The sequence below is a fragment of the Poecilia reticulata genome, linkage group LG22, assembly GCF_000633615.1.
Source record: "Poecilia reticulata strain Guanapo linkage group LG22, Guppy_female_1.0+MT, whole genome shotgun sequence".
Classification (NCBI taxonomy): domain Eukaryota; kingdom Metazoa; phylum Chordata; class Actinopteri; order Cyprinodontiformes; family Poeciliidae; genus Poecilia; species Poecilia reticulata.
This window is the reverse complement of record NC_024352.1, coordinates 14,118,787-14,138,583: the sequence shown is the minus strand read 5'-3', so window position 1 is coordinate 14,138,583 and position 19,797 is coordinate 14,118,787. Positions and strand designations below refer to the sequence as shown.

The window sequence follows — 19,797 nt, the reverse complement described above, 5'->3', positions numbered from 1 at the left end:
AGCATGTTATAGGCACATTAGGCAGACTAGAAAACATGCATTTGACAACAAAGTTTAATCCATAAACATGCAAAATGTACATTATTAGGGTAAAAGTAAAAACTTACCTCTCCCCTGTTCCACCAGTAGTCACAATCGGCTCCTCGGGGAACATGGTGGTCGGATATGCTGAAAGTCATCGGGTTATTTCCAGTGGACGTACAGTCGAGGACGGTTGCACTGCACATCTGCAGAAGGAAGGCTGAAAAGATGAAGTTATAAAACAGAAAATTTGTTTAAAAAGGTACATTTAAAACACCACGTGAAAGTACTTATCTTTTAACCATGGCAATTCATTTCTCATCTAAACTCGCCTCACACAAAAACTAAATTATTAATCCACAATAGTTAAACATCAAACTCCAATCCCTTAATTTGTAAAAAAAAAAAAAAAAAAAAAACACGCACACGCCACCACACAGACACGCACACACAATAAAACAACAACGCGAAACAGCGTCCTGTGAGGTATCAGCAACATTTGCTGTACTAACACTAGACTCAGTCGGCTCGTTGGTCGTCCTGTCTGTCATAGCGCACTTTTCTCGAGAACAAGCATCCGAAATTTAAACTTACAATCTGTGCAGTACTTGCATATTTGTTCATCGTGACAGCCTAAAAGCTACTAAACCAGTGTAAAATTAATGTACGTACAAAAGAAGAAGAACGTTGCTCTCCGCTGACACACGCCCATGCCTCCGCTACTCATGCTTGCCACAGTTCCAACAGCGACTCCAGGCCGGTCTACTTCCGTGTACCTTCCTCATCCGGAACTTTCAAAATAAAATAAGAGAAAAAAAATAACTCCTTGATTTAAGAAAATAAAACATGTTTGTTTTAACGCGATAAAAACCATCGTCGAAACTACGGATTTTAAAGTACTTATCATCATCTTATTCAATGATGAGGCTCGCTTGTCAGATTAAAAGTACCTTTTGAATTTACTGAATATTCGGTGTGTCTAAACATGCAGATTTGATTAACTCAAAAAGGCACACATTTTAAAATCTACCTCTACGCAGACTATTTTAAGCGGGTTTGTCTTAGATGACGATAATTTTCTGCTGTTTTAATTCGTATTTTACTTCAAATATTTCAAGTTTAAATGCATTCGGCACTCTTTTTAATAGCGAGTTCTTTTATTTTGAAATTAAAAGGAAAAACCTCATCATCAACGTCATCAAGGGAGTTTCCGCTTTCATGCAAGAGTCCAACGAGAGGTAAGGCGGGGTGGTTCAAGTCTTACTTCAAGTCATGTGATGATGACACAATGCATGGCTTGCACAGATGCAAAATTGCATCACCTTGGTTTATTTCCACGCAGATAACATTAAGTTACAGAAAGTGAATATTTTTGTGTTAAAATCTATATAATCTGAGCTGTTATTGTTTATTCATTATTTATATTGTGACTATTTTAGATTTCATAGAACTGTGAACAGGTATGTTAGGGTGCATTTGTATTTCTGTGCTAAGGATGACACCTAGTGACTGAATTCAAAGCACTTTGAATTACCTTGTTGCTGAAAATGTGCTATATAAATAAAATTACCTTACCTTACCGAATAACCACATAGCAAGAATAAAAAGAGGTATGATATGAGTAATTAAACGAGAATTAAAGAGATTCATGCAGTAACCTAATAGGTCATAAGACTACGATCATGACTAAACATACAATGAAAATGTATAACTATCCAGAAAAAGACCTTACAGACTGCAAACATGCAGACCTTTGACCCCTTATAGATTCCTCAACTTAAACATCTCTAATGATTTCATATATCCCTGTTGTAACAAAACTTATTTAAATGCTGTCCAATAGTTTAGGCAGAGGACTTAAAGCAGAAATATGAAAAACACACAGGAAATTGTGTAATTCATACAGTGGTTTAAAAAGCAGAGCACTAAATAAAACTTTATTTTATGATGAAGGCAAAAACCTATGAGAACAAGCAGGGGACAGAATAGCATAGTTTGCTTTTTTGTTTGTGTTATTTAGGTGGGGGTAAATCCCTGCGAATATTGACTGTTCATCAATTTGTTAAAGACAAACAAACTGCTAAGCAAATACTCTTAATTAAATAACTCATGAGTGTGAACTCCTCCATAATGTGGTATGTTTTTGGCAGTTTGTTGTTCTGGTGGACACAAGCTTCTTTGAGTACAATAACAAGGAAGGACATCAGTAATTGCCTTTGTTCCAACTGTATCGATTTAAAAATCTGGGAAGGATTATAAGATCTTTCCTAATAATCTAAGTCCATAATTTTATAGTTGATGTACATGGATTATAAATAGTTACTAATCGTCCCAAGAGTGGACATCCCTGAAAATTCATCTCAAAGTCAGAACATAGCATGCTTACAGAAATGATACAATGACTAATTATGAGCAGTGTGTAAATGCGACGGTTCATGAAAGACATTTAGGAATGATTGAACAACCATATTTTGTAACAACATGGCAGAATGACCTGCAGCATGCTTACCAAGTATCGTGCTTTGTGAAAGCTAAACACTGAATCAACATAAAGATCTCAAACTGTGGAGCGTAGACATGGAGTGCTGATGTTTTGCAGTTGTCAGCCCAACCATAAAATAAAACTGAGGCCATCTGTCAACTGAAGGTTGGATCATCAATAGGCCTCAAACATAGTAACACTGCTACAAATGAATGACTGAAAAAGAAATGGATTAGTACGGTATGTTGCAACAGTCCAGTCAAAACCCAGACCTCAACCTGACTGAAATATTACAGTGCAAGTTCAGGACAGCATGATGCTGCCGCTATCATCTGATTGTAGTGATGTGTTTAGGATAATGTAGGGTTTTAGTTTTCCTCTACACATTGTGATTTGCAGGTGAGCATTGCAACTGCTTCTTCCTCCGTTGCTGTATATTTTAGCAGGTTTATTGAGTTTATTTAGCCAATAATAAATAAAATAATAAAGTTCACTACTGACGAATCAAGATTATACATGTATGTTGGAGGCAAATGTTTTTATAAATGTATTTTTTTCCTAAAACGAGAGAGAAAAAAAGATCACACACACACACAAAAAAAAGATAATTAGATTTTTATTAAAATTTATGTAATTTAAATTAATGCAAAAAACAAACACCAAAAATAACACNGAACTAAAAATAGTAAACTGAATGTCACTGTAACATATTTTGACAAATGGCGTCCGAGTGCCAATCAAAGCTCTTCATCCTCTTAATGATCTGTTTAACAAATCTGAATCTAAGAGTTCAAATGAACAAATGAGAGATTTGCAGTAAAAGTAACTGATTACCAGCTCCTTTTTTCTTTTTTCCTTGAGCCTGAGTGGGAATTATGTTGGCAACTGCTTATAATAAAACTGTGTTACACACAACAGTATCAACGTATCCGTCACACAAATTTAGCTCGGGGAGTCAGAGTTGTTAAACAGCTTTTCAAGTTGAGGAGGAAAAGCAATTAGTGTGAAAGCAAAAAAGGTGTTTTGACGTTAAAATCCTCTTACACGAATTCTGTGCTTTTAAAGATGAATGAAAGCCGAGTGCAAAAATAGTTTTTGCAGTAGAAAAAAATAGGATTGTCACTTTGTTTTGACACATTTTTTTAAAGCTTTTGTGCCCACTGGAGTTGTGACACGCATATAGGTAGTAACTTCCTGCTGAACACAGAACGGATCTAGCGAGTTAGCATCCGATCTGCTAAGGAAAACAACAGCCCACCTCGCGGTAGCTCTCACACGCTTTCTGTGTAGCAGTGTGCACATACATAGAGTGATAGGTAAACACAAAACATAATAACAGACTGACTGTAACAAAACATGGAGTTGAACATTGAAAAGTAAAGGGGTGAACTGGTTTGTATTGCTTTGGCCTGTTGTGTGAGCAGTCAGCTCGTGTTGTCCTTCTCTGCTCAGGTGGATTCAGAGCCATCAGAGATCCACAGACGGTTCGAAAACGTGGCAGCAGGGAGAAGCTGGGAAAACTTGCCGATTTCACCGGCTTCTGCATCTACTCTACCAGCATTTTGTCTTCTTTTTTCCCCCCCTGGTTTTCCCTTCTTCTTGGCAGAGGCTTCACGTTAGAACTCAAGCGTGTCTTTTTGTGCAGCTGAGTCTGTCTCTTCTTGGTCCCATTTGCCTGTGGTGAGGCACTCTTCATTGTTCAAGTCCTGAGGGTTTACCCCAATGTCCAGGACCTGGGGGTTAGTGCGAGACTCAGCGAGTCTGCAAAAAGCAAAAGAAAATGAGACATTTTAAACTTAACTTAGACCTCGGCACGACAAAAGATACAATGTTTACTTCACGTGTGGATAAAAAAATAAAGTACAGTACAAATATTTCTAATCATTAGTCTCATTATATTTGACTTCCAATGAACTGCAGCCGCTCTTGTAATCTTCAGAGAAGGCACCTGTAAAACTGTGTAATTTAAGTCTCAACAGTGATGAATCACAAGCCTGTGACTTGATGCTTCCTGAGCTGTGTGCTGCATTTGATGTTGATCAAAACGTTGATTAGACTTAGGACAGTCTGAGGGACTATTAAATATTGTGGTAAACTTATTCAAATATTACTGGTTATTATGGGACATGCATTTGGCAGATATACGTTCAAGCAAACAGATCGCTCATTGCTGGAGTTCCTCAGGGCTCTAATCTCATCCCGCTTATATTCGACTTTAATTATTAGATCTTGTGTTAAACTTGCAGGGTTGTTAAACACAATTTTAGGTTTTTTTATCTGTAAGTTCCACTAACACAAAATGTGAAGTAGAGGTTGGCTTATGATGTATGCTAAAGGGTATCTAAACCATCTTAGATTTTTAAAAGTTCAGTAAAATGTCTCTAAATGCCAAAAAGCTGTTAAACAGCCCCTTTTTATTTATTTATTTTCAAATGAATGTGTATCAAACTTGTAGCTTCTAAGACATTAACTAATGTTTTTCAACAATACGACTTCGTATTGTTTTTAATGCTTGTGAAGTTGTCTCAGACTGAGTGGGAACTCTGAACATCTCATACCATCTGTATGCTGATGACACACAACTGTACATTTGTGTTTTACTACATGACCACAATCCCTTGCAGTTACTGCGGAAGTCTAGTCAAAGCATGCCGCCACAAGAATTGTTTTTAGCTTATCTACAAAAGACGGAAGTCATTATTTTACAACAATTAAAAACCAATATTCTGCTAGTCTCAGGAAGGGTTAAAACTGCAGAGGCAAAAACATTGGTGCTGTTATGGACTCAAACTTAAATTTTAATCAACAAAAAGTCAAACACAGCAAAGTACCAATGCCACAAAAAAAGGTTTCTTATCAAAACAGAGAAAAAGCCATGATATACTTTTATTTTCAGTGTAATAGTGTCTCTAGGGTCTCAACAAAGGGAAAAAAACAGCACAATACAGCAGCTACATCAATTAACAAGCCCAAAAAAACACTTTCAAACAGGCTGGAGGACTATTGATCTAAAGCAATTAATAGATTACAAGAAAGTCTCACTGCTTGGAAGCAAAATATAAAGAAAGAATGAATGACTGAAGACGTTTGCACTATATTATGAATATAACATGGCCATTCTGATTATGATAGTGAGAGGTGAAAATAATTTTTTAAACAAACCAATTACAGCAGAGTTAATTTTATCATACTGTACCACAATCTGCTCTGTTGGCAGCGCTACGTGTGAACACACAGTCTGTGTCAAAAGGTGCAAAAGTGATGGATGTGATGCAGAAAAACACGGTCGTACATTGGTGATGAAGACGTGGACACGGTGGCTGAACGTTCCTTAGGTTTGAGTCGACTATGTTAAAGGTGTAAAGCTATTTCAAAAGTAACACAAAGCTACACGCTGAAAATGTTCTGGCTGGACACAGATGAGCAGGCTGGAACGGTGGGTTGATGAGGAGGAAATGATTCATGACAATCGTTACCTGAGTAGGATTCAAAGCTATCCAGACTGCGGCTGAGGGGTGCAAAGGAAACATCACAAGTCAGGGAACAATTCAGCTGACAGCTCCTCCGAACCACTTCCCTATTATGTTAGAAATGGTTCATTTCTTCCTATGTAGGTTGATTTTATTGGTACGAATTTAAATAAGACCAGAGGTTTAAAAAAGATTTAGACTGGTTTCACTTTTCCCTGTGTTGTTACATTATAACCTCAAACTTCAGTTTTTATTTAGATTTAACGTGACAGACCAACACAAAGAGAAGAGAAGGAGAACCTGAAGGAAAACCTGTTACTGACATAAGACGGGGTTTGTAGGTTCACCTTCCGGCAGGATGATGTCCCTAGAAGTACAACCAGATCCGCAGCTGAGCGGTTTGGAGCAAAACATCTGTGTTAGAACAAGCCAAGTAAAAGTCCAGACCTAAATGCTAATGGGATTTTTGTGACAAGGCTTGCAAATTGCTGTATAGCCACATTGAAAGCACTCTGAGTGAGCTTCAGCTAATTTGTAAAGAAGAATGAAAATAAGAGACAGTTTTATATGTGCAAAGCTGGTAGAAATACAGAAAGACTTGAAACCTGACAGGAAAAGATGATTTTTGCTAAAAAACAAGGGAAAGCACAATTTGGACAGCTATGTCCTCCTTAGTGTTGGTCTGTCATTTAAAATCAGGAAAAATTTTGACACACTGTGACAAAAGCCCAAAGTTCAGGGCTTTTAGGACACTGAATTTATTTTTAAAAAGTTAGGGTATAATGCACATAATCGACCAGCAGATGGCAGCAAAGATTCAGAATGCAACACGGTTGGACTCTGAATTTGATACAAAATACTGCCTCCAGAGTAATCTCTACTGAGTTCAGAGAGACATCAAATACTCCACATCCTGGCTTTAATCCTTTATCTCCATCTAAAGTTCAACTGCAACAAACACAATCAGCGTCCAGCAAGCCGGCCCGACGTGCAGCCCCCATCACTGCTTGCACTGCGAGCATCCTCATTAATCAAAGAGCTGGAGACGAATGGCGTCAACGTGTAATTACAGTGTGTGCAGACAAATAATCATCTGATAACGGGTCTGAAATGGCCTGTCAGAGTCTGATTAAAAATACTCAGGATCCAATTCTCTTTAGCAGGCCATACTTTAGGGCTATTCTTCCTTTGATTGAAATGAAAAGTACCAAATAGTGTCTCTCAGAACAGAACGGTTTGTGGATGGAATATAAAATCACAGTGTGGGCCTCAACCAGAGCCTACGTACGCAGCATGACTCAGGTCAAATGTCAGCTACACCGGAGCCTCTTCCTGCCTCTCCTGTCTGCTGGAGGGTAACCGAACTGAGGGAGAGGCTGCATTTTATTATTTGATCAGGCAAGCCCGAACTGAAGACTTGGAAGTCTTTGTGCCCGTTTAATTTCAGGAAACCCTCCAAACTTCACAGCTGCACCCACCTTGAAAACGCCTCGTCCAGACCGTCCTCCAGCTCCTGTCAAGACACAACACAGAGATTTTCCCGTGAAAACATGCATGCATGTAAAACTCACCTTCTTTCCCTGTTATCAAAAGTCCCACACCCTCCTCTGCCATGTGTGCATTAGATAAGGCTGCTTCTGCTCAATAGGCTATTGTCCACCTCAATGCGGCTGCAGCACAACCACGGTGCCCACTTTGACCACAGCAAGTAAAGTACATCACTTGGTAGCAATTAATCAGTATTTCTATGAGGCATTCTTCTCTTATCAAACCCCAGCAGCTGAGACATGTTGGCCAACACCACTCTCGTCTTACCCAAACGGTGTTGTTGTTCTCCGCCGCCGCGTGATTATGCACCGTGAAGGGATCCGACGCGGCCGGCTTTGTTCCTGAGTGGACCTGCGCCGCTTTGGCTCCCTCTGCGAACTCCAGGAGAGTCCCTGTGGCTGCATCTGTGAAGCACAGGAAGATTTCACTCCATTCGAGTGCGTGCTATTGCTTCATCCTTCATAAAGCAGATATTGGTTTCAGGCATGTGTGAAATCATTTAAAGCAGCAGTGGAACTAATTAATCAACGATCTGCTGGCAGCAGAGTGCAACCTCCTGACTTTCGTACCCAACACCCACGATGTCTCTGGTCTGCAACGGGATTGGTTTGTAACGGCACACATGATGATTAATGTGTATCAACGCTAATCTCGGTCCAGTGCTAATGCATGGGTCAGTGTGTGTGTGAGTGTGTGTGTGTTTTTTTAATATCCGCACCATCCAAATCCAATATGAGAGGCAATCTCTAGCAGAGAGTGATCCACCACACAGAGACACCTGCAGCAGCAAGATCTCATGACAACTCAGACGTGTTTAACTTTACAGCATTTTGCCCTGTCAGAATGTTTTAAGTTGCAAATTCTAGTGCTGTGTAAATTCCTTTTGTTGTTGTGCTGTATGTAATATGTTGCAGCAGTTCTTTGGTAAGAATAAGACTTTTCTGATTTCAGTATTCGTTTTCAAGGTTGATGAAAAGGCAAAAAATAAAAATAAAAAAGCAACGCACCTGGTTTGGCTATGTTGCTGGATTTTACATGGATTGGACCGATTTGTCTCATTAAGTGTCTACCAAAGACATTTTTTGGGAATCTAATTGAATTAGATGGTGAAAATGAAGCAGATAACAGTAAAAGCCTGTTTGTCACATTCTCAGAATATCTGAGGATGTTTCTTTGGGATCTGTGGAAACTAACCTCATATGTGAATTTCCATACAAAACATTATGTTAAAAGAAAAAAAAAAAAATATTTATTCAGAGAGAATGTAAGTGTTAGTTGTAGTTTGACATTCAGCCTTGTGTAGAGTTAGACCTTTGGTAAGGAAGATGATACACCAGCAGGAGAAATCCCCCGACGATCAGGATGGGCTATAATTTAGAGCTGCAGCAAGAGACGCAGTTCCAAGAGAGTTGAAAGTATCATGTCACATCAATAAAGCTGACTCACCTTTCAGCAACGCCGCTGAGCCGTGACATGCTATTTGATCACAGTGAAGGGTACACGAATGTAACCTTCTTATTTAAAAAAAAAGGAAAAAAAAGATCTTTCTCCAACTTCTATTTCAGAGGATTGTTCTGTCTTTTTCCCAGAAGCACTCTAAAGCTTCCTCCCACTGTACAATTTTGCCAATTTGCCTTGAGGAAATTCCTTTCCTCTGGCAGCCGAATGACCCAACAAGTCCAAACGTGTTGACACAGAGCCCCTGCTTTTGCAACAACAAAAAAAAAAAAAAAGAGTCCAAGACTTGCTTCTCTTAGGATTATCCCAAAAAACCCCACGTGTCATGAAACGTTTCACATTCAAGGCCATATGTAGTGTCAGGATGGATTTAGGGACGAGATCCCTGTCTGGCCTGAGCCCAGCTGGCTGAGCAGAGAATGAAGCTCGCTACAGAGTGGATGTTTTCAGATTTTCACAAAATTCAGGTTTTTAGAAAGATCAGCAAGAAAACAATGAATAATGTAGTGTATCGTTCCGGTATCAGAAACAGAAAGGCTCTCTGTGAGAAAACCCTGCAGCCAGTTTAGAGAAATAAAAACAGGACTTTATCTGGATGAGTAGATGTCGACACGTTAATGGCCGTATCATCTTACTAATTCAAATCAAACACAGTCTTATTCATTCTTTTAAACTAACTGGGCTACGGTGTATGATAATAGCTGTTATCGCAGATCGTCACAGGGATTACCAAGGCGGGATTTATTTCAGCAGATCACAACGCGGCCGAGTGCTTCTAAATTAAAGAGTCAATTATCATCAAACACGATCACCTTCAGCTGTCACTTCCTGTTCAGATTAATGGCGTCTCACTGCGAGAATCTAGCCGACCTGCAGCTCCGATGTAGGCCAACCTTTTAACAAGTGGCCGAACGCTCTTCCTCTCCTCCCCCGAGGATATGATTGCTGTGACAGCGAAGGGTGAGAAAGACGTGATGACGGGCGACAGGACTCACCTCCTCCCTTCAGGCTGCCCAGGCTGGCCGAGCTGTCCGACTGAGAGTTGCTGGCTCCTTCGCCATCTGAACCCGACTTTGCTCGCTTCTCTTTGTCTGTGGACGACAAGTCAGCGCAAAGAACAACAAGTCAGTGAAGGTCAAGAAGGTGTGACCAACTCTTTTTTTTTTTTTCCTTTCTGCAGTGCATTGTTATTTTTCTAGTAGCTGAAAAAGAAATAAAAGTAAAATTTTTGACAAACAGGTCGAACTTTGCTGGATTTTATTTCTAAAATCATGCATCATTAACCCTCTTCTTCATAGCTATTCACTAGTTTGCATTGGTGCATCACATGAATTCACAATAATACCCTGAAGTAGTAATGCAAGGAATCTAATAAGTCATTAATCATCAATTAATCACAAGTCGATTAATTATTTGCATCCCTAATATGAATACAGCAAAGCACTGTTAGAGAGTAAACAGAAGAAATTAAAGTGGCTCCTAAAACATCTGCTGACTTGACCCTACAGGAGGGCGCAGTCTGCACCTCTAGAGGCTTCTCGTGCGTAAACACAGTACCAGCACATCTGGGTGAGACGGATAGAGAGCTCTACCCGCGGCATCCTGTTGAGACAGTTTTCAATAAAGTGCAAGTCACACAACACGAGCAACAGCGGCCGGCTGTAGACTTCCTGCAGCGCAGCGCTACTGTAAGCGCCTCACCTTGCAGAGCGATTTCTGGGCCTATATTTATCACCCTTTCACAGAACGGCTGGTCTGAGTGGCACCAATAACTCAGCAAAGGTTGAGACTTCTCCCTCAGAGGACAAAGGTCTATTCATAGGACAAAGCTGGACAATGCATTTGCACAACACTTCTCAATGTCGACTCCATGACAGATTGTGTATTGTTCTCTGACATTCTGGTGGGGAAATCTAAAAGGTCAAACAGCATGGCGCCAGCTCTCTCACGTTTCAGGAGCGAAAGGTGATTTCACAAAATGGGACAGCAGGATCGTCACTCAGCCGAGCTGAGACCGATTTTTTCTGGACATGTGAAAAAAGTGTTTGCTGCGTATGTGCGCCACTGCTATACAACTGAAGCCAGCTCAGGTACTGCAGCAATAACAATGTTACTCATGTTACGCTGCGTGCACAATCTCTCTGCACTGATTAAGATTCATCCACGTCAGCGTCCTGGAAGCCCAGAACTGAAAATGAAACTGACAGCACGACCTAGTTTCTGATCGATGTGGCTGACAGCTTTACAAATCAGAGAGGAAATCAAAGAGGACGGAACTACCAAGAGCTCAGTTGATCCTGACAGAACGGATGTTGCTGAAAACTGTAAATCCACAACCTTAATCCCAACGTATGCTCACTGTTAAACAATAATTTCATCGAAATCAACACAAAAACGTCATATATGTGAGAGAACTGATGTTATCCCTCCAAAAAAAATCTGGTTCATATCCTTTTGTTAGGCACTGTTTTCAATATGCCACCATACATGGCAAGATGGATGCCAAAATTTAAGAAATTAAAGTTGTCACAGGCTTTCTTGTAATTTTATAGCATTTTTTAAAGTTAAACAGCTCAGCAAAGATTTTCATTTTCATGTCAAATAGCACCTCTTCACCAACAATGGTGTTTCTTTTTTAAATTTTTTTTATCTCAGTGTGTGCAAGGGTTTTTTGTTATTACAGCCCTACCCTAAAGGGCTGGCCTACTGTAAGTAATGGTCCTGCAGAGCTACAGCAGGCAAATATGTTTTTATTTCATCACAACCCATCATCTATTTAGAAAAAAAAATCCAATCTCCCAAGAGTCCTGGTAGCTTAGCATTGAGAGAGAGCAACGAAAGTTTCCCCAGGCGCCTTGAAGCTCACTCCGGCTCCTCCTAAACATGAAGCCGATGTAAACATGCGTCCCTGCTGTAGTGTTTACAGTGAATATTCTATGAGAGCAGCTTTAAGAACAGAGTTGGGAGATGTAATATACGGAGGAATGTGGGTCAGGCATGTGTGCTGTACTGAGGAGAACCACAGTGGGTGGTGCAAGAAGAGCTCTTCCAAAAAAACAAGAAAACCAGACGGTGGATCTCATCTTCCTGCCTGCCTTAATCCTGAGGGGTCCAGACTCAGAAGATTGCTTTGGGACTCAGTTTCTAAAGGAAATCTGTTTAGAGAAAAAATAAAAATAAAAAATACTTTGCCTCTTCTAAAGTTTCAAGGAGAAGGATAACATGAGCAGAGGAAGGGAGCTCGAGTGAAACACTAAAAAGGTTGCATTCAATTTTAAGTATTTAACCGAAAGCGAGGAAAATAAAAGGCCTGAAGAGGTGTGAGGCGAGGAATCCTTGGCCTTGGTGTAAACAAAACAAAACAAAACAAAACAAAACAAAACAAAACAAAACAAAACAAAACAAAACAAAACAAAACAAAACAAAACAAAACAAAACAAAACAAAANCAAAACAAAACAAAACAAAACAAAACAAAACAAAACAAAACAAAACAAAACAAAACAAAACAAAACAAAACAAAACAAAACAAAACAAAACAAAAAAAATAGATGCCTTCCTTAGAAGACAGAAGAAGGAAAAGCTGGTAGAAGCGTTGCCTTTCGTCTGGTGCAGACATGCGTCTCTAAAGGACTGCATAAATCAGCCTTGGTGTGAGACGGCATCCACGGCGCCGACACTCAACGTGTCATGGGGCTGAGCTTCAGCTGACACAAGCGCACAATAATTTTCCTTTCTCTCAGCAGCCCTCTGAGCACCACCCTTTCATGCTTTATTGCCCCCATACCCTACCCAGTTGCTCCCCCATCCTTTATCAGTCCTCGCATGGAGCACCGGGATGAGGACTGACAGGAGAGACGAGAACGATTCTACGATCAAGCCGCAGGTGCAAAACAACGCATGCAGCAAATGGATAATCAATGAATTCAAAAGACCACCAACAAGGCAACGCACATGTAAAAAATGAGCAAGGTGGTGAGAGGAGGACTGGGGATGCAGGAACTAATATTATGTGGTAAGATATGCTCATTTATAGAGGAGTCAAACACGCAGTAAATTACACACATGCTCTACTGAGCTTTAAAGAAAAAATTAAATAAACTACTGCTTGTGTTGGCCACCCTGCTCACACAGCTGCTCCGACTCCGTTGTCTTCAAAGACACACACAGTTAGGTATGTAAGTGGAATATTAAAAATGCTCAGAAATATAAAAGTACCAGCTAGACTGACATAAAACACACACACAAATGTATAATAATGGAAGGAAAGAAATGTGTGTTTAAGGATGCAGTGAAGAGAAAATCCACATTCCCACACATCTGCCTCAGGCAACACTTAATTCCTTTTACACCCTTTGCTCGCTAAAACCTTACAACTTCCAAGACTGAAATGTGCAGATTTGTTGGGTTTTGATGTTCAGATGTGAACATCACCAGTAAATGTTTCAAAAAAAAATCCAAATCTCTCCAGAGACCCAGCAAACCCCAGTTAGGATATTAAACAAAATAACAATGGCACAAGTAGAAAACAAGCAGGGCTCGTTTGGAAAGGCTGAAAGGAGAACAAAAATATGGCAGCACAACTTGGATTTACAAAGTTGGCTCTGGATCAACCACAAGACTTCTGGAACATGTAAAAGCTCAACTCGACCTCAGTGACCTTTTGGTTCCTCTTAGAAGAACTGGTTCAATATCTGGTGAACATTCAGGGGAAAATGGATGGGTAGAGTTTGGGTTGTGTTCTACAGTCAAATGTAAGAACGTGTCCAAAAAGCTGATGCTTAACCCAAACTAGGTCATCAACAAAATACCAAATCTAGAACAGAATAGCTGAAAAAAATGCATACATGAAAACCTGCAAAGAAAATCTGAAGCAATGCTGCAAAACAGAGAAAAATTGCATGTTTTTTTTGTTTTTTGTTTTCATTTTGTTCTTGTTTTGTTTTATAAATGACAGAATGTATGTTAAAGGTCAAATCATATTCATTATGAATAGATAGAAACTTTAGGATTGTGAAATAGTGTACTTTCTACAGCTTATGCATACGAACAATCAAAATAATGCAGATGGTTTTACTTTGATCGGTTTTGCTTTGATCGACAGAAAAAGGAAATAAACCACAAATGCTGACTAAAATACAAAATGATTTCAGATCCTCTTTTGCATCCTTTGTTGTCTGTAACTTGGAAAGTTGCATTTGCATCTCGAGATTCTGAGTTAGTAGTTTTTAATTTTTAAAAACACTGATTCAGCTCAAACGGGCCTAGAAGATTCTTAGAGGTGATTGTTACAGTTAGCCATCACTACACTCAAACAGCTCTTCATGTGCACTTATTTGGCACGGTTTGTCAGTATTTCATAAGGTGCAGAGAGCATAATCAAGGAGAAGTGGGAAAATGTATTTTTCTGTGTTGACATGGCAACCTTAGGATAAAGAAGAAAGATGAGGGATGTGTAGGCTGTATGGCGAGTTTCCACTCATCTGTCAGAGGGCAATTGTGGGGCAGGGACGGGGGGCGACCATGCCTACCTTCTTTGGAAGCTTGCCAGAACTCGAATGCCACTCTGAAAGCCTGAGCCACCGTCAGGGTTACGGCCTGGGCCTGTTAGGAGAGACAGATGTCAGTAGGGGATGAAAAATACCGTCACGCATGTCAGCGAAAGGGAAGGCGAGAGCCGTCGCTCTGACACAAACAGGAAGCGACCGCAAACACAGGAGGCTTCGTCTTAAGGTACTTGAGGGGAGGGAAGAGAAACCAGTGGATTACATGACCAGTTGTTTGTGCAACTGGGAGGATACGCGGCCTTTTGGCCACAACTAAATTAGTGGGAGGAAGGAAGAAGAGGGAGTGGCTCCGTCATTCAGAAAACCTCCAGGGATGCGAGAATGCCAAGAGAAGAATCACAACCTTCTTGACTTCCTTCTTCTAACTTCACATGCATTGGTCTGCATGGATAAAAGTCAAAGTATTGCAGCAGTGAATGGGTTTTCTGAGTGTTTTCCCATGTTGGTAGCGCAGCTAAAATTACCTCTACTCCATGTTTACGGCTCTGTCCACATCATTTCCTGTCGCCCTGGACAACACATTAACATTTCAGAGACGTCACTCGGACTGAGGGTAGTTTGTTGACTTCCGGGAAAATGTTTCAGTCTTCATGGTAAGAAAGCCTGTACTATGGCTTTATGAAAGGAGATTTTCTGAACCTGCACAACACAGGCTGCATCTCAATACATCAGAAGACTGAAAAGCAAATCCATTTCAGTAATTCAATTAAAACTAAACTAAGACTCATATTACTCTCCTTCATTACACAAAGTGATGAATTTCAAGAGTTAATTTTTGATCATTGTGGCATTTGGCGTTGAAAGAGGTTTGAATATTTCATAAGAACAGTAAAAATGTACTTTTCACATAGAGGTGTTACTTTACCTACACGGTCATAAGAACACTGGTGACGCCACCCACAAGGAGCGTAAACCCCACAATGTTACCGACAAAGAAGCTGACAATAGACAAAGTGCTGTACCCAAATATTTTCATGGAAAGTTGATTGGAAGGAAAAACTGTGATAGAAAAATGTGCAAGTGGGCATTGAAAAGAAAGCTATTACACAGTGTATACTGCGGTTGGAAACAGTCCTTCAAGAGCCTCTCTGCACAGACGTATCAGGACATGACATGCGTGCGTCGAGTTAAGCCATGTGTGAACCAGAGAAAACATCACAAGTGCCTTATCTGGGAGTGAAAAGCAGAAAACTGTTGCTCAGTAAAAAAAAAAAGTCCTACTTTCAGTTTTGGGTCCTCCAAGTGAACACGGGGCTTAAACGGTTAAAACCATTCCCGTGCGGACGGGGTCTTATTATTACTCACCATTTTTCTCTTGGAGCAGAGGAAGGCGTGACACTCGAGAGTCTCGTTGTGCTGGCTCTGGGCGATGTAGGCAAACACCTTATCGTGCATCTTGTCTGCAGTGCAATATGATATTCTGAAACAAAAACATATGCAAACACTTTAACGCAATCACAGAGAAAGTAAGATCATTATCTGTGCCTGCGATATCTATGAGGTCACAGATTCTGGATGGGATGTTGCTTTTTGCAGTCTCTCGCACTTAGAAGTGTAAGGGAAGTAGAAGTAACATCCCGATGTGCCGTTCCTGTGTCGCGAGGCGGTGATAAGTCCTGCTCGTCAGTCTCAGGTGCAGAGGAAGCCTTTAAATCAAGCTATAATGACCTACAAATAGCTTTTCTCCATCACTTCAGCATGACGTCATTATTCTAATATGGAAGCCATGAGCAGGGAGGGACAGGCAAAAACAACGATGACTATAATGAATTTCTCCCATCTGTCCTCTCTCATCTTCACCGTCCAATCATCCTGTGTCATGTTATCTGAGGTGGGGTTTGAACAACGAAGATTTACTGCAAATATGTGGGTGGGCCGCCATTAGGGGAACCAGAAGTCAAGGGAACATTTTGCTTTTTGCTCGTAGCAGATGTGTGAGGAACAAAGCTGCATTCCACTCAGAGCAGCTGCTGCTTTAGGTTCCTGCACCATCACAAAGTCACTGCTGGACTCAACCTGAAACAATCTGCCTGGAATTGCGATTAAAAAGGGGGCAGCGTTTCTGAGCAAAAACAAAGTGACAAAAACAACACGGGAGACTGTGGGACGCTGGAAACAATACGAGACGCTGAAGCTGTTAGCTGCCAATGGAGATGAAATAATGAATACAGAGATTTGCACACTGAGAGGTCTAAACAGCAGGGGCTTCGTGAGTGGAACTGATCAGATTTGTGGCCAATGGGTTTTAGAAAGCTCTTCTGGATCTTATACCAGCAATTAGTGCTTAATACAGCAAGGTTTGTGTGTTTTCAAAGAGGATCCACACCGAAAAGATTCGTCTAAGCATGTTCCACAAAAGCATAAGACAGAGCAACTTTGCTGCAGTCGGTTTCTCTCGCAGCCTGAATGACCTGAAAAAAAAATGTCTGAACATGTTCTAGAAAATACCGCCCATTAATCTGCAGCTACTCACATCTGTGCTTCCTCAGAGATTCTTTCTTTTCTTTAAACATAAAAACAAATAGATGTGAGTTTTCTCCAAGAAACCAAAAGTGGAAGTTGGTGCAACCAAGTAGGGTTAGGTGAGATGTGTTCACTGTCAAAAAAAGATTGGATTTTAGAGTTTGCAACAAAGCTAATCAGTAAGAGCCAAAACATTGCCCCTTTCTTCTCACCAAATAATTTCTTCATCCATCTTAAAATAAGTAAAGGACAGTTTTGTGCAAGTAAGACAGAAAAGCAGAAAGAAATCAATCGCCACTGAGGCAATTATGTTAATTTATGCTCAGATGTAATGTAACTTACGTCACAGTAAATTAATATGCTAAGTTAATATGCCTGGGGGTTACATTATGCATTTTTCAGTTCCACAAAAGAAGCCTTTTTGTTTTCGCAGTATTTCGGACTTTCTCTCACCGTCAGGTCGCAGCTGACCTTTACTTTGACTTCTTTCTAATTTTATTTCTTCCCTCTTTCAATAAACTTTGTGTAAAAGAAAATAGCAAATGAATGCAAGTCAGTGAAATAACCTTAGACGTGCACATTCAGAGAGCGTGAAATGTGAAAGAACAGAAATGTAATAATCAGTAAACAACTTCATAAGACTGTAAGCCATCTGCGGAACGTTTATGTTAAAGTCCCATCTCTGCTTGATGTGCAGACCAATATAAGTGAATTAAGTGAAAGGTGAGTCACGCCGGGCGCATCAGGTCATGAACTAAGCTTGCAGGCTGTGGCAGGTGAGCTTTTAACGAGAGAAGACAGATGTGTCACCCTGCGACACCTGGGGTGAAAGCTCAGACTTACAACAGCTGCGGCGTTCCCAAAGGAGTCAAGATTGATGAGAAAAACAGCTGAGAGGGCGACTCGTCTTCCTCTCCCTCGCACAGATATACCATACATCCACAGGGTGATAAATGAGAGCCAGGCAGGAACAAGAACTTTGCTTTAGTTCGGCGTGATCGGGTCGAGTTTGGTTTGACAGGGTGACTGACCTGTATATGGAGATATTTTCTATCAGCTGGTTTGAGGCACTGTCGTAAAGGATGATTCCACGAGGCGAGACCGATAGCGTGACTTTCTGGAGCTTTTTCCCGCTGGCTTTGGCCTGGAAACGAGAGAGCAGGGAGAGAAGGAAAGGGCGGAGGTCACAGAGGAGACAATAGAGGAGGGAGCGTGAGAGGAAACAAATAAATCTGCATTTCTAAATTACAACCTGTGGAGCTAATTGGTGATGCAATCAGACAATGAAAAGTCACCAGTGAGATGACAGAGGGGTACTGAAACTGCCATGTTTCATCAAGCCTTTCATTAGGCTTTCAGATATATATGCAAGACCAAACAACAACCGTAGAAAGAAAAATCAGGCATGTAAACGCTGCGCCCTTCACATTTTCACAAATTATCTTTCATTGCAGAAGCAAAACCTCATGAAAGTTTGGTTGAATTTCAGTAAAATAAAGTCTGTCTTAAGATGAGAAGAGCTTCTAGGAACTTTTCTTTTTTAACCAGAGGTCTTCTGTCATTTTGGGGTAACATCGCGCTGAGGTCCATTTCTCTTGGCTATTCCTCAAAATGGGAAAGAGCAAACAGTAAACAGTTGGGGATCGCCCAGTTGCTATAGCAACCTTTGGATGCCATCTACAGTCAAAACAGCTGTGTGGGAGTGATGGCACAATCACAAATGTACACAGGTAGCTCTCCTCTCTTGTTTTTTTGTTGTTGTTTTGTTTTGGGACTGAGTTGGTAAGGGGTATCAAGATGTTGCTTATGTTTTGTTTATTTTTCATTAACTTAATTTTTTTTTACATGTTTACATTTGGTTGTTTGCAATACTTTTGAGTTTTTCTCTCAAAAACTGAAATGTAATTCAATGTATTTACTATCAGTCTGTATTACTTGTTCAACATGGGATTAATTTGTGGAGGGGGGGGGAATCAGTACCTGTCCACTGCCGAGTACGACGGAGGTCCTGGAACAATGCGAGTCTGTTTCTCCTTTAAAGACCCTCCGGAGCTCGTTAAAGTTAATAAATTCTTAAAAATCGTAGCACGTTTTAAACAGATATCTCATGGCTTCTGGCAGAAAAGTGAAAATAGGGGAATCATGGAGTGTTTCAACCTATAAATCAATAGAGAAAGAGTTGAGAAGAAGAGAGAACAAAAAAGGCTCCAGGACTCTGGTGAGCTACAGAGAATGTGCAAAGAGGAATTGCCAAAATATGAAATTATATGAAAGATTAAGAGTTACCCAGTTCATAAAAGAGAGTAATAAGTGCAGGACTGCGGCACCAAAGACAAAAACTTTCTCCAGAAAATAAATGTACGCAAATTAAAGGGCGCACTTTTCTAAATTTTCAATACGAGATTACAGATCTGCAATGAAAGCTTATTTTATCTTGAGGCTTTTCACAAATATTTACCAACACTGAAGGTGATGTATATCTAAACCATAAATTAACTGAGGCAGTTACGTAAAACAACTCCATAATGCCTATAATCTCGCTGCCAAAGCCTTGCTATTCATCAAAATGTCAGAAAACATATCAGTTTAGCTGTAATCCGCTTTAGAGCGGACACCAACAGATTAGACTAAATCAGAGCCTTTTAGTTCCCCCCTCATTCATCAGCGTCTCTCAAGAATCCCACCATTGTGCCGCCTCTAACTTCATTATTCGCCGAGCTGTCGGATCCCATAACATTAAGCCGTTTCTACCGGAGCCACAGTCTGAGCAGCAGGGCCCACACTAACTG

The 19,797-nt window shown here is 40.4% G+C and overlaps 1 protein-coding gene across 2 annotated transcripts in view; it reads right to left on the bottom strand.

The window, feature by feature from the left end:
* Window positions 1–3,182: 3,182 nt before the first annotated feature.
* ldlrap1b (low density lipoprotein receptor adaptor protein 1b) overlaps window positions 3,183–19,797 on the bottom strand; it is a 33,069-nt gene continuing 16,454 nt past the window's right edge. The window contains exons 3-10 of one of the 2 annotated variants that reach the window (XM_008399613.2): window positions 18,040–18,152; window positions 15,851–15,965; window positions 14,510–14,582; window positions 9,975–10,070; window positions 7,789–7,925; window positions 7,452–7,486; window positions 5,980–6,011; window positions 4,131–4,264 (exon numbers count right to left, since the gene is read on the bottom strand). In XM_008399613.2, the coding sequence (XP_008397835.1) occupies window positions 4,218–4,264; window positions 5,980–6,011; window positions 7,452–7,486; window positions 7,789–7,925; window positions 9,975–10,070; window positions 14,510–14,582; window positions 15,851–15,965; window positions 18,040–18,152 (648 nt within the window). In that variant the 3' untranslated portion in view covers window positions 4,131–4,217. Of the gene's footprint in view, window positions 4,265–5,979; window positions 6,012–7,451; window positions 7,487–7,788; window positions 7,926–9,974; window positions 10,071–14,509; window positions 14,583–15,850; window positions 15,966–18,039; window positions 18,153–19,797 lie in introns of both variants that reach the window. The other variant, XM_008399612.2, reaches the window with a different exon arrangement.